The sequence below is a fragment of the Glycine soja genome, chromosome 15 (genome assembly GCF_004193775.1).
Source record: "Glycine soja cultivar W05 chromosome 15, ASM419377v2, whole genome shotgun sequence".
NCBI classification, from domain to species: Eukaryota; Viridiplantae; Streptophyta; class Magnoliopsida; order Fabales; family Fabaceae; genus Glycine; species Glycine soja.
This window is the reverse complement of record NC_041016.1, coordinates 5,686,724-5,701,357: the sequence shown is the minus strand read 5'-3', so window position 1 is coordinate 5,701,357 and position 14,634 is coordinate 5,686,724. Positions and strand designations below refer to the sequence as shown.

The following is a 14,634-nucleotide window of genomic DNA, read 5'->3' as shown; positions in this document are numbered from 1 at the left end:
AAATTAATTTTAAGATTAATTAGTCTGGTGTTCATGGCATGTCTCATTCCACCAACTCAATCTAATTAGAGAGGACTTATAACAAATTCAAGTTTACAAAATAATTTTGATGTATTTTGAAGACATGTTTAATTATATTTTGAGTCGCCCTAATCCATCTGGTATATTATTTTAAAACAGTTTATTTTTAAATAATTATGTATTAATAGTTCTATTTCTTAACTTAACAAATAATATTTTTATCTAACATAAGATTATATTTATTAACATCATTTATCTTAAAATATATATTATATATTATTTAACAGTACCTATTTAAATCTAGAATTTAGTTATATATAATATTATGATTAATATGTTGTATCTACAAGTCAAGTTGAATCAATTTTTGTCTTAAATATTTATTGAGTATTAACTGGGTTCAGTTTAAATTCACAAATTTGAACCTATAAATATTTGGGATTAACACGAATAAATTTGTCCCATCTATTAAGAAAATTCGGATAATTGATTAATTTTGTCCATACACTTTACATTAATCGACAATTTCATTCCTATATTATGGATATAATTAATTTATTCTACAAATACGTAAATGCATCCATAATTTAGTTTATCATCAAGTCTCTTTCGTTTCCTTTAACTTTGAGTGTCAACATGACACTTCTTTAATGGTGTGGCAAATCAACATTGTTTTGAACTAAAATGTCATTATTTTTATTATTTTGATTTAAAAATTTACAAAAGATAAGACTATTTTGAGAAGAACTCTCTTCTTCCTAATTTCCTAATAATATTTTATTTTGCAGCATGTACCATTAAAGTGTAATTTTTGTTCAATATACATAGCTAACACATCATTTTCATTATCAAACGAAGTTAAATCATTCTCAAAACCTTTTCTTGATATCACATAAATACCTTTCAAAATTGACTATATCCACTACAATCCTTACACAAGTAATGGATACTCCAAACATTCATCCGGTCAATCTCCAATGCAAAAGGAGAAATCAAACAAAAATGAAGGTCACAAATCAAACGCCACCATGGGTCGTCACATTGTCACGACCACCAATGAAGCAAAGATGAGAAGGAGAAGAATAAAGGTAACACTCATAACTTAGCCCCTCTCACAAAAGGTAAAAAGGAAGAGGATTAATAAATGATTATTTTTTTTGGTGCTTTAATAAAAGATTGACAATTTGGTTTGTATATATCAAACTTAACATGTGACTTTTATTTTCACAATGTAGATTTGTCATGTTATTTTTTACGTGTCACGTTGACAAAAATTAATAAAAACATATAAAACTATCGATACATTTACAAAGATTGAGAACTAAGTACATCTTTATTTTTTTAGTTGCAAACTGAGTTTGGAGCAAAATGAAGTTTACAAAAGCTTTCAAATTCTTTCTTTTGCAAAATTGAATTTGTGGACCATTAGATTTAGTTTGAAATTCATGCACCTCATATTGAACTGATATTTAAACTACACTAAATTGATTATTTTCATATTACATGAACTAAATAGACGCCAAGTGTAAAGTACCACAAAATTGGTTATTTACCTAAAACAGACCATAACAAATTTCCACACTTTTAAACATATTTTCCCCACCTGTAAATATTCCATTAATGTTTCTACTACGGGATCGTCACTTTTCAGAACCAGCGGCAATAAATATTAAAAATTTACGTATAAATATCACTTGAAATTTTTTATCCCAGATTTCTTCCAAGTCTCAGATTTCAGAAAACGCAGATTGTCTCTGCTAAAAACCCTACCGGGTGAATTAGAGGAATAAAAAAAAAACTTAGATTCATCCCCTGTTTCGAAGAAAGGGTTTTTTTTTTTTCTAGGGACCCAGTTTTCGTTTCAGTGCCGCACAATTGAGTTTCTGTTGGCTTTTCTAAATGCACGAGTTCGATTTGATTTCGCCCTGCTCCTGCTACTTCGTTTTTCGTTGCTGTTCAAACACTCACTGATAGAAAAGTTCGAGAATTGGTTTGGTGAGTTGGAAGTGGGATTGGCATTGCTGAAGTGCAATTTTATTGAAATGAGGGACGTTTTGATGAGAGGGCAATGAAAGGGGCGTGAGAGCTTAGAAATAATAAGATGAGTGGTGGGTCATTGGGTATTCGTTCTGGGAGTTATGGGTCTTTGGAGAAGCAGCAGCTGCAGCTACAGAACAATGGTGTGTCGCTTATTCAATCAGCACGCAAACCCCCCAAGACGCTGAAGGAGAAAGACAGGTTCTTCCATTGGATCTTCAAGTTTACTGGCAGAAAGAAGGTCGGAATGCTCTTTCTCTTTACCATCTCCGCTGCTGTTTTCATCTGGGTTTTGTACGTTGGAAAAGGTTCCTCAATTTCTCACACTTTTTCTACTTCATTTGATATCTAACTATTTTGTTTCAATTATTAATGTAATTGTGTTGCTGGCTTGTGTGGTGGATTCTGTTACTTTATCATGTTGCATGGGGAATATCAAACATTGGTTTGAATTTGATTGATTGGTTATAGGAATGCATGCCATGTGTCTTGCTGAAGGTGGATGAAGAAAGCATGTTTTGTGATTCTCATGATTTCAGCTTTAATTTTAGTGATATGGTTTGCTTTCAGGTGAAGATTCACAGGAGGGAAACAGTGTGCATAACACTAGTGTTAATGGCAATATGTCTATAGGTGATTCTCCATCTTTGATCGCTAGAGCTAATATCATGGGCTTCACTACAATTTCAGTACTACCTCCTCCTCCCCCGAGCTATTTTCTGGGTTACACTCTTCCTTCTGGTCATCCCTGTAATAGTTTCACACTTCCTCCTCCACCAGCAGATAAAAAGCGAACTGGGCCACGGCGTAAGATCTTGTTTTACTATATTGTTTCTGCAAATATCTTTTGTTAGGTAATTTTATGAGGATGTTTCTTGAGCTAGGATAATTTATGAGGATATAGAAGGCATATGAATATTTTAGGTTACTTAGTGTTAGTGGTATGATCCTGAACATTTTGGCTTGTTTGTGTTTCAGCATGCCCGGTATGTTACCTTCCCATGGATGAAGCCATTGCACTTGTGCCAAAGTTTCCGTCACCTTCTCCAGTACTTAAGAACTTAACATTTATCTATGAAGAAACTCTTATCAGGGATGGTGAATTTGGTGGTTCGGACTTTGGTGGATTTCCTACTTTGAGGCAGAGAAATGAATCTTTTGATATACGGGAGTCAATGAGTGTGCACTGTGGGTATGTTTCGTGATTTGTTGGATGTTTCCCTTCTGTATATCTATGAGTACTGAAGAAGGTTGTTTGTGGTTATAATTTGTTTGTTTCAGTAATAACGGTATTTCTCCTATCCTTTTACTTACATCTGTCCATTCTGCATCTACAATGATGCATGTGTACATCATTCAGATTTGTTAGAGGAACTAAACCTGGCCGCAACACAGGATTTGACATGGATGAAGATGATCTCCTTGAAATGGAGCAGTGTCATGGTGTAGTTGTTGCATCAGCCATATTTGGTTTGTATTTGTGGTTTTTGCTTTCATTTAGATGTTTAATTTGGCATGTTGCTGATGAATTATATCTGTTGTTCAGGAAATTTTGACGAGATAAATGAGCCAACAAATATAAGTGATTATTCAAAGGAGACAGTATGCTTCCTTATGTTTGTAGATGAAGAAACAGAGAAATATTTGAGGAGTTCTGGCAGGCTGGGAACCAGCAAGAAGATTGGATTGTGGAGAATTATTGTTGCTCATAATCTTCCTTATACAGATGCAAGACGCACAGGGAAGGTGAGAGTTATATGTCAGCAAGCACCATCAAGAAATTAGCATGTTGGTTGTTAGTCGTATACTCATATTTGTTGCTGAAGCTTCAAATAATTATGTTTTTCTTTATGATCTGATTATTGCTTTTCTTTTCATTCAAATATAATTTTGCCTTTTGGTTTGAATTGAAAATAACAAAAATATCTCATTCAGAAACTGTTGTATTTTCTTGCTCATAAAGTAGTACTTTAATGTAATTGTAACGTAAGTTACCTTTTCTGCAGATTCCTAAGCTTCTGTTGCATAGAATGGTTCCAAATGCCCGCTATTCTATATGGCTTGATGGAAAGCTTGAGCTTGTTGTTGATCCATATCAAATCCTTGAAAGGTATATCTCAGTATTGCTCTTTAATACTATATACTGATTCATTTTACCCGTGAAAGTAGCATTTCAGTCCTACATCTGCACATCGTCTGATATGGATTCACCTTTCTAATTCTTGTTGCGATAGATACAGTATACTGTCTGTGCAGAATTGACTCAATGATTTTATTTCCACCTTAATGGTACTGCTTACAACTACAGATGCACTAGGAGTTGTGAGGCTTGATATATGCCAGTAGTATGTTTCTTGGTTTTACCAAGAACGGTTATTTGTGAATTTTTTATTCAGTGTCACAATTGCATGATATTGTCCCGTGTAGTTGTTGCCCTTAACTTATCTTTCAGGTTCTTTCTGTCATAACATGGCATTGAAAATTCTGGAAGTCCGACTATGTGATTTTCTTCCCACACAAGATGGCATCTTATTCTTTCTAAACTACCAAAGGCGTCTATATTTGTCTTTAATTGAGATGTTGTGGTGAATGTCAGTATGAGTTCTAATGAAGAAAACTTATAACTAGTCTTACAATAGAGTTTGTTGCATTTAATATGGTTGCTAAAACTCAAGATGTGGAACTGCCTCTATTACCTATTTCAGTGGATTAAATACGAGTAGTTAGTCTTTAAAGGGCATAGCAATGAAAAGTGAGAATAACTTAAATCTGAAACTTAATAAACCCTATTCTGGTCCTGGTTCAAATTTATCCTCCATAAAGGAACAGTAGCTCTATTGAGCTCCTAATAAACCACGTCTGAGTCATTTACTGTCTTCCTTAACTTCCAGCTCCTAAAATACCATTTAGATTGCTCAATCTAGAAATTCCCATCTGGGCTAACAAAGCTATGCTCACACAGAGTACATGCCCAAGACATGCTGTGTAAATCAAAACAGTTCCGTGTATAAGATTAGATCAGAGATCTTCATCTCCGCTTGCTCTTATTATGAATTAGGATAATAAATTGTCTCCATGCAACATAGGCATTTCTTCAAATTGCTATTTCATCAACATTAGTACTCATCAGGAGCTAGCATAAATAGAGTTTTCAGTTGTCACCTTGTAGAGCTTACCACTAGGACATTTTTTTATAGGATTATAGCTTCATTGTTTCTGGTTTGAAGTACTAGAATCTTGGCAATTGCCTACTTTAGTGTATAAAACTATTATTTGGAAACTAAAATTTTATAATTAGCAGCTTCTTCTGTCCACTGCTCTATATGTTGGTTTTACCATTTCCTCTTTAGATCCTTCTCTTCCTCCTGTTCTATGCCAAGTCTTGTTTTCCATCTTGGTTGGGTGGCTATAGACCATATATAATGTATCTTGCACGAAAATCAAGGTTGAGTTTTTATTGTATTTTCATATATGCCTTTTGGGGTATATCCCTGAATATAATTTATTAAGCGACACATAATCATACCTATGCCGACTTTGTACTAGGTTTATGTTGGATTTTCTTGATAGAATACATGTTTCGGCACATTAATTGCTCTCATCCTTATTTAGGTTTTTGTGGAGGAAGAATGCAACTTTTGCAATATCTAAACATTATAGACGCTTTGATGTATTTGTTGAGGCCGAAGCAAATAAAGCTGCTGGAAAGTATGGTAATGCCTCTATTGACTTTCAGATCGACTTTTACAAGAATGAGGGACTGACTCCATATACAGAGGCCAAACTTCCTCTTATTAGTGGTAAGCTAAACTTTGCGTTTCCTTGTTAGATGAGATGCAACTGGTTCTGGTTCTTTTCTCAACCTTGATGGCTAACTTGCAGATGTTCCTGAAGGGTGTGTAATAGTACGAGAGCATGTTCCCATCAGCAATCTTTTTACATGTCTTTGGTTCAATGAAGTTGACCGATTCACTTCTAGGGACCAGATTAGTTTCTCAACTGTCAGGGATAAACTTTTGTCCAGGGTGGATTTTCATTTTCTCATGTTCTTGGATTGTGAAAGACGCAACTTTGTAGTTCAGGTAAATATTTTATTTCGTTTGTGTAAAATGATCTCACACCAGAGGCTTCTTGTTTAATTTCTAGCTTCATACAATACAATATAACTGATTTGTAACATCATATGTCGATAGATCTTTTTTTTACATTTTTACATTGTCAACCAATCAAAAAATTATAGTATGACCTTTAAAGTAATTATTATAAAAGTCAAGAAATTTATTACACGTGACAAATAACATAAAATCTTCTTATTAAGTCAATGTATCGACTCTTTACTCAAGATATATTGTATTCACTAATTTCTTCACCAAAATTTGAAATGCTTTAAATTCTAGGTAATAATATAAAATCTTCTTATTAAGTCAATGTATCGACTCTTTACTCAACATATATTGTATTCACTAATTTCTTTACGAAAATTTGAAATACTTTAAATTCTAGGTGCTATTAGTGTAAAAATATTTTATACTACCTATCAACAGAAATTGGATAATATGACTTTTAAGATAATTATTGTAATAACCAACAAAGTTACTATATATGACATTTTGTGATTTCATGGTCATGCACACTAAATATTTTTTGGTTGCATACAGAAATACCATAGGGATATATTGGAGCGCCTGGCTGCTCCAGTGGATGTTGCTCTCAGTCCTCCACCTCCTGTTGAAACTTTGCCGGAAAAGGTTGTTAGGAGAGGTCCTGGAAGGCGCGGAAGAGATCGAAGACCAGGTTCTAGGCGCCACCGCAAAGTTGTGGCCGGAGGCAGGGATATAAACATGGAAGCAAATTATACAGTTTTGTTTGTGTGATTATATGATTGATCATTTCGGTTTTGGCATTCCACCTACACAAATCATTCTTTTTACTCTGTGCAATTCGTTCATCGTTATTATTTTTTGTTGTATATAGAGTAAAAAATCCTCCATAATTATCATGACATCAGGGTTGTCACTTGCGACCAAATTCCTCAAATGTGGCAACCCACTCTGTTGTTCCATTGCTATAGGTTAAAGTGTAGTCGCTCTCAATTGTACTCCCTGAAAAATATATTCACGACCCACTCTTACTCTTTAATAAGAAAAAGTTTCTCAATGTACCATTGTTTCCCCCTTGGTTCCTCTATTGAACCTGACATTGAAATCCATTTTAGTAAACGTGTCATTAGCTACTACCTAATTAAGGAAATAAAATAAAAATGTATTTTGAGTCTCATTGAGCTTAGTGTCTGATCCCAACCAACCTTATACATTGAGTATTTTTTAATCATCTATTCTTGTTAAATATTTTTGTTTAATTTTTTTTCCAGCTACCTCAAATGACTCTCTTGGGTTTGAGCAATATGTTCAAAGAAAATTATGAAGTGTTTTACATAAATGTTTGTATTGCCTTCAATTAAGAGAGAAATAATTGTGTGATGGAAGAAAGAAAATTGACAACTAGCCAAAAAGAAAGAAAATAATAAAAGTTTAGAAAAATCTTAAAGTTTGAGTGAAATTATAGGATGAATGTGATATTTATACATCATATTAAAGAAGTAATATGAAATCTATCTTAAAAATGAGTATTTTTTGATATACTAATTTATAATTCTATTTTGATTTACTTCATGTGGCCTTCCAATTGAAAGAAACGTGGCACGAGTGTATCCTGGCTTGACAAAGGAGTAAGAGAGGGGGGGTCCCACGGGATCCTTATCTTAGCATGGCCCTCACTTACGTCATAGTTATGGAATCTTAATAATTTAATAGTTTTAATTAGAAACAAGATTATTTTAGGATGGGGTGGTTTTTGTTTTGTGTATCCAGAAAGCAGAAGGCAAGATGATGGGGTTATTAGGGTTTTAGAGATGAAATGAGAAGGAGAATGGCATCGTCGGCATTTATGGTGATCTGCATCCTGCACTCGGTGATAGCAATGACATGTGGGGCCCTGATGATGTTCTACATGAAGGAGGTCTACACCTTCGGCCACGGTGTGCAGGCCGCCACCAAGCTCTTGGGATCCACGCCGCACGACCAGCTTCTCATCAAGACCTCCGATTCCTTCTCCGGCTTGCTCCTCGTCGCCATTGGCTTCCTCCTCTTCATGGTGTCGTTTGTTAAAGATCGTGACTTTCAGGTCTTCTTCGCCAAGGGTTGCACGCTTCTCCACCTCTTCATGGCCATGTGGAGGGTCTACTTCGAACGCAAGGTCGAGGATCTCGCCTTGGATTGGCTCCGCCAGACTGTTGGCGATTTTCTCTTGGCCCTTTCGTGGGTTTTCTTCCTTGTTTACTCTTGGAGGGAGAAGTATGATTAGCTTCCCTCTTTCTTCTTCTTCTTCTTCTTCTTCTTTTATTTAATTTATGTTTCCAGCTTTGGATTTACCTTGTAAAAATCGGATCTCACCTGTGTTTAGAGATACGTTATAAAGTTGTGAATTTTGCCTTCCCCTGCTTCAATTACAGAAAATGGTCATTATTGTTACCAGATTATGCGTACGTTTTTAACTACAGTTCGTTGATACATTAATCTTCCAAAATCAAACTTTGAGGTAGTTTTCTCACTAGTTTTGAGCTGAAGTTTAGCAGAGTGACATTGAGTGTTGTAGTCAGTGTGTCAAGTTTGAGGATTGTTATAAACTGGGAAAATGATCCGAAAGTGTGCATGTTACTTGAGTTGTTGTGTTTGTGGGTTGCGGTTAACAACAGCAGGATGTTTTATTTGTTTGTTAACATTAAAGAGTTTGGGATCACAGAAACTAATGGTGCATCTTTCAAATCAGTGTATTGTTTTCATTTAATTCTGAGAATCCTCTTTTCATATCAATGCTTAGAATTTACAAACTCTGTGGACTTAGCTGATGCTGCCATTTGTAAAGTGCAGTTGATGTGTAGATCTGAACGAAGCCATTTGAGTATGTATGTTGAGAAACTTCATTTGGAGGCAACTGATCGATGAAGTGTTTTAACTGGCACCGCTGATGAAACTAAGCTTATGCCCTGCCAATACATAGAGATTTCTGTTCTTTGTGGATGAAATGAAATAAAAAGGAGTATTACTTGTTTGAGGATAAGTGAACTAAATTGTTTCTTGTGTATTTTTAGTTAAAACTTGCTTCCATCTAACTAAAAGACTGAACCTAGAGTTCAAATTATCAAAATACAATTTTGAAAATGCTAGAAACGTTCTACATCAGTTGGTCCATGGTGCATTTGTAGCAATCAACATAGTTAAAGTAGAAAACATGCGGCACTTGACATGATGCCTTAAATTTGTTTTTTTGCCAAAGGATAATCAATGTGTGGTGATTGTAAGCTGCTATTAGGTTTCTCCATTCTTTTACTTCCATTTTAGTACACCCTTTATAATTTAATATCCAAACCAAATCCTAAGACAGAATAGAGTAGAGTGATCCTGATATACTTATACTGTTATTGCATAGATTTGTGTCTCTGATAATTGCCACCATGTTCCTTTATACTTATACTTAAGTTCATAGTCTTATTGCTAGGTTGTCAGCCTGCATGGTTACTCATGAGATGGGATGATTCTGTATGATTTTCATGCTCCCTTTGTAATCCTGTTCACGCTGAACATTATATTCTGGAGGGATTATATGGGGATCTCTGGGTAATCTTGTAAAATCTCTGGAAACAGTGATCTTTCATGAGTTAGGCAACTGTGGCACCAATTGATTAATTAGGTGACCTTCGATTACGACACACAACCCCAAGTGAGTTGTTTTTGACCTAATATGAGTGTTATTGTCCTCTCACTCATTCCAACTCTCTCAACCTGAATCCTTTCAATTTCTTGTCTTTCAGTCTGTCAAGCTCTTGCTGATAAAAAAAAAAGTCTGTCAAGCTCTTTTCTTTGTTGTCTTTCAAAGCCCAAAACCCCAAAACTTTGTTGCAAGGAGTGCCTCTCTTATTCTTTGTTCTTGAATTCAAGTTCGTGGTATCAATTTTTCATATTCTGTCTTGCTGTTCTGGTTTTGCTCTCCACTTCCACTTCTCTGTTATTTGCTCTCTACTTTGACATTTATATTCCTCTGTTTTGCTGCTGTGCAAATTTGAAGATATCATCAAGTGGGTTTATTTAACATTGCTGTCATATGCTAGAAAAGCTATTGAGTATAACCTGGATCTTTCATCTGTTGATGGTTAGATTGTTGATTATGATGGATGTTCATTTTAACATCAAATATTTAAATATAAACAACTTGGATTTGGGCACAGAGATGGAGATGAAGATCATCTGAATATGATGATTATGGTGATACTGATAATGCCTTGAAAGATTTGCTATATATATAGAGTTGCGCTGCTTTCTTTTAGCATTTTAGTTTTATGTGCCGTCAAAAACTATCTTTTATATTCGGAGTTGTTAATTTGTAACTTTAGCTTAATTTGTGATTGTGACTTGAGAATTGTAGGTGACCACCTTATGCGTTTTTCAAACTAGGTTAACTGTATGACCATGTTGGTACTTGGTAGTGATTTAAAGGTTATTTTTCACATCTGTTATTTTATATACACACACACAGTGTGTGTGTGTGTGTGTTTGGATGTAAATTTGTATTTTAGGTGGGATCTCCATGCATTTTCAAACAAAGGTTAATAAAATGTTTGTAGTGATTTAAAGGTTATTTTTCACATGTTATTTTATATGCATATATATGTTTGAATGTAAATTTGTACTTTAGGTAAGATCATACAATCCGTGTTACTAGCACATAATTTGTGTTTTCCACCCTGTGTTCCCATGTAGGATGTTAATTTTGACATGCTTGGTTGCTGGAAGACAATGTATATGGCAGAATCCATATTTCACATACTTCAACATTGTTAATGCTATCACATGTGGACGGTGCATTTGTTTCTCACTTCTCCCCTCATTTTTCTATTATACTTGTGGCGTTCCATCTATATTTAGTTAGGATTAGCCAATGATTTCTAATGTGATGCATAAGTGTCATTTTGCAATCGAAATGAAATCTTTTTAGTACTATTATATAAGTTGAAGTTTCTCATTGTATCATATATAACATTTCCCCCCCTCTTTTAATAGATCTAATGGGAATTTTATTAATGAGCATATTTAGTTTTGAAGAGTTGTAAGTGAATATGGCTGTCATTCTAGAATTCAAGATGTCATTTTAGGTGGGTATTGATTAAAAAAGAGATGTTGTTGTAAACCTCAGTCGAAAGGGACTACTACTGTACTTTGGTATATCCTCAGAAGGGCATAGTTTTTTTTTTTCTCAATGGTCATTTCTGTTCCCATTAAACATCTATTATCAGGCACCCCGGCCTCTGTAAGTAACACCAGGACCAAACTGGCTATGAGCAACTTATAGAATGAGAAATGTCAGTAATACAGTCTAATAATCATGATTATTGATTGAATTTTGTGTGATACTTGTTAAATGAGATGGGTCTCACTTCTTATTCAATGGATCTAACTTTCAATTTAATGGATTTATAAATAATTTTAACAAATTGTATTGTATAAGAAAGAGCATCATACAATATTGCTAGCATTCTTTCACAGTAGAATTTAGACATCACATTTGGTTCCATGTTTAGAGGTGCCACAAACTGTGTAAATGCTCAATTAATGGAAAAATATTACTCAAAATAGTATTCAGCCTTTGTTTATTCCATTATCTCTGCTACAAAAGTACATACTTTTGCAACTTCATTTTGTCTATGGATAATGCTATTAATAGATAAATTTTATACAACAAATTTTACAACTTACATGACTTCTATATACTTATGCTATTCGGCACCCCTCTACCTGTAACTCCAGGACCAGAGGAGGCTATTAGCGACTCATATGGTGGAATTCCAGCACCACATCTATTTCTACGTGTTGGGTCTTTATTTCTCTTGTCAATCTCCTTTTCTATTATCTTTATATCCATGGAAAACTCATAAAATGCCTGTATGATTTCTGTGTCACCAGTCCAATCTGACAGGTCCTTCCTCTGCCCTATGTACTCTTCATCCGGCCAATGCTGAGAAAGTATGTTAACTACAGCTAGAAACTTGGTGGTTTCCAACAAATTTGGCAAGCAAGACAACAAGTATCCTTCTGGGTCCTCCAAAAAATCTTTGTATTCTGAATCCTCCTCTTTGGGCAACAACTTCTTCATGTGTGGGGAACGCATTGGGACATACCCACCAAGAGGTTATTGCCCAAAATTCACCGCTGAATGCTGAACCGAAGCAACCCATATGAGTGTGATCATTGGGAGTGGAGAGTGTGGGCCACCAACTCGCATTTGCATGATCAGCATGGCCCACATTGATGACCTCACTATACCATGCTTGAAGCTCACTGTCTGACCGAACCATGTTCCCATCACGGTAATAGTAGTTCACGTAAGTCCTAACCAAGTTCTCCAAAGCAAACCATACAAAGAAGTCCATCATTTGCATAAGGGTAGTCTTCAATGAGTAGTCTTAGTCCATAGGGTTGTGTTGGGTCTGGTTCTGCTAGTCCCCTGCATAATGATTGGAACAAGATAATGAGATCCTAAGTTTATAATTGTAAGTTATTTTAAGAGAGAAAAATGTACAAATAATTCTTCTCGTGTGATAGTGAGTTGCTGTATCTCCACTACAAGAATGACATGATTCATGTATGTGTCCAAGTAGACGAACCTTCTGATGAGATCAGCAAGAAGGGCTTCCATGTCAAAACGCCACCAATCTTTGTAAGCAGCTGAGATTATTTCAGTGCTGTGTTTGCCGGCAGAAAAATCAGACTCAATGATGCCTCCTTCGTTGATATGAGAGCCAATGCATTTATTTGCAATGTGTGTTTCAAATGAGGCTTTAGGAGTTTGAAAACCGGGTGCATAACACTTAGATGGCGATGAGCAGCTATGATGAATGGCTCCATGCAAGCGTGGATTCTCAACCTGTTTAACAAACATCAAATTCCATGTTAGGTAACTATAATGAATTGGATAATTAATAGTTAAAGGGTTGTTTGTTGAATTGCGTACCAATGATGGACAAGTTGGTGAACACCAGCGTCATTGAAGCAAACATGTGCTTTGGCAATTTGCTACAACCAATGAGAGGTGGCATCCAATGGAGGGGTAAGGACCTGTTTGGATTCTGGAAGACTCAGCTCGATGGCAATAGATTTCAAAGTACCTAGTCGGGTCAAATACAAGATGGTGCGTGTTGCATAAAGGCCGGCTTAAAGATAAAACAATTCAAATTTGAACTTTAGGTTTATTTGTTAGTTTTTTTTTTTTTTTTAATAAAAAAAAGCATATCACTTTTTTTTAAAGAAAAAAAGTTTCTCTGGATTTTTGCTTTATGTTTCACCGCCTGTCTTGATTAAGTGAAACATAGAAATTAGTTGAAAATATTAACATGAACTAGTTTCATCAGACCATGCAATAATTTTTCATGTAATAAAATATTACCTTGTTACTGAAGAAAATTCTCTCCTCTGGATGAACCTTCAGGGTTGAATCCAAGAATTGCAGGCAATATCCACAACATGCACCTTCAATGGAAAAGCCTTCCAAAAAGATCTCTTTGTCGTATTTGTTTGTCACAGTAATAGCTCCCGAGAACCCCAAATCTGAATCTATCTCAAACTCTACTTTGTATGTGGACCTCTCATCCCCCACATTAAAGTGTTTCAACCAGTTCAATGCAACTGGGTTGCTCAGTTTTGGCTCCATGGTTCCTACAATTTCATAGGGCACTCAAATAAGTCATATACTAATAAATATTTAAAAACATAAGAAAGTGCACACAAATTAACTAATAGTGCTTACTTGGGTCAATTTCTGTGCTAACTAGCTGCATGACAATTATTCGTCATTGTTGAAAGTATCTTAAGTGTTGAAGCATCATGGCCACCATCTCCTCATGATCAGTAATCTCACTATTGATCTTGATAGTTACAGTTCCCGTTATGGTCATACTCATCGATCGGATTCAAGGCAAGGTCTCTCTTGGAAGACTCATCTAATTTGATAAAGGATGGTTGTGAATAAGGGGCAGGTAGTTGCAACATCGTCTTCAGCTCCGAGAAAGTGGGGAGCAAGGAAACTGTTTTCTGCCTCTTAATGCAGAAACGGTAATTAGGTTGTGAAGAATATCTTGAAACATCAGAACAAAATGCTTCCACCATACATTGTCCCATAATTTTTTTTACCATAGCCATTCTGAAATCTGTATTATATATGTTTTCTCCTGTATGTGTTCCTTTACTATATATTACACAACAGTTAGAATAGAAGAATTGCGTGCGCTTGAGTTTTGACGATCTGGTAATATATATTAAGAACCACATATATATATATATATATATATATATATATATAGAGAGAGAGAGAGAGAGAGAGAGAGAGAGAGAGAGAGAGAGAGAGAAATCCACAAACTGCCAACTGAATGCCGTAAACGATGGGTGGGAGATTTTCTATGTACAAAAGTGTCCAAAAATAATACAAAATTGAATTATGAAATAAAAAAAAGACAAATTGTACAAGTCA

General features: G+C 35.1%; 2 protein-coding genes and 1 long non-coding RNA gene across 5 annotated transcripts; 2 read left to right on the top strand and 1 right to left on the bottom strand.

Moving 5' to 3' along the window:
• Nucleotides 1-1,721: 1,721 nt before the first annotated feature.
• Nucleotides 1,722-7,215, top strand: LOC114387920. The gene is made up of 9 exons (XM_028348185.1): nt 1,722-2,366; nt 2,629-2,865; nt 3,037-3,250; nt 3,419-3,528; nt 3,605-3,804; nt 4,065-4,168; nt 5,671-5,858; nt 5,941-6,140; nt 6,717-7,215. The coding sequence occupies exons 1-9, from the start codon at nt 2,123-2,125 to the stop codon at nt 6,930-6,932; spliced, it is 1,713 nt and encodes a 570-aa protein (XP_028203986.1). The 5' UTR covers nt 1,722-2,122; the 3' UTR covers nt 6,933-7,215.
• A 659-nt stretch (nt 7,216-7,874) lies between these two features.
• On the top strand, nt 7,875-11,058 carry LOC114387921. Of its 3 annotated transcripts, none has more exons than XM_028348188.1 (2): nt 7,875-8,411; nt 10,875-11,058. In XM_028348188.1, exons 1-2 carry the CDS (start codon nt 7,975-7,977, stop codon nt 11,041-11,043), a joined length of 606 nt encoding a protein of 201 aa, XP_028203989.1. In that variant the 5' UTR covers nt 7,875-7,974; the 3' UTR covers nt 11,044-11,058. The 3 variants fall into 3 exon arrangements, with proteins under 3 accessions (XP_028203989.1, XP_028203991.1, XP_028203990.1); XM_028348190.1 differs by lacking the exon at nt 10,875-11,058 and adding an exon at nt 8,988-9,294; XM_028348189.1 differs by lacking the exon at nt 10,875-11,058 and adding an exon at nt 8,983-9,294.
• Nucleotides 11,059-11,734: 676 nt separating this feature from the next.
• On the bottom strand, nt 11,735-14,400 carry LOC114387922. Its single transcript, XR_003661432.1, has 5 exons — nt 13,915-14,400; nt 13,555-13,823; nt 13,123-13,276; nt 12,776-13,035; nt 11,735-12,615 (listed from the first exon to the last, which is right to left on the bottom strand). It is a non-coding gene; the product is annotated as an uncharacterized LOC114387922 (long non-coding RNA).
• Nucleotides 14,401-14,634: the final 234 nt, after the last annotated feature.

Excerpts from the sequence above, each read along its gene's own strand:
- LOC114387920 (XM_028348185.1), top strand. The coding sequence starts at position 2,123 with ATGAGTGGTGGGTCATTGGGTATTCGTTCTGGGAGTTATGGGTCTTTG. Across the intron at positions 2,866-3,036 it reads AAAGCGAACTGGGCCACGGC|CATGCCCGGTATGTTACCTT; the intron begins GTAAGATCTTGT and ends TTTGTGTTTCAG. Across the intron at positions 6,141-6,716 it reads GACGCAACTTTGTAGTTCAG|AAATACCATAGGGATATATT; the intron begins GTAAATATTTTA and ends GGTTGCATACAG.
- LOC114387921 (XM_028348188.1), top strand. The coding sequence starts at position 7,975 with ATGAGAAGGAGAATGGCATCGTCGGCATTTATGGTGATCTGCATCCTG. Across the intron at positions 8,412-10,874 it reads GTTTACTCTTGGAGGGAGAA|GATGTTAATTTTGACATGCT; the intron begins GTATGATTAGCT and ends GTTCCCATGTAG.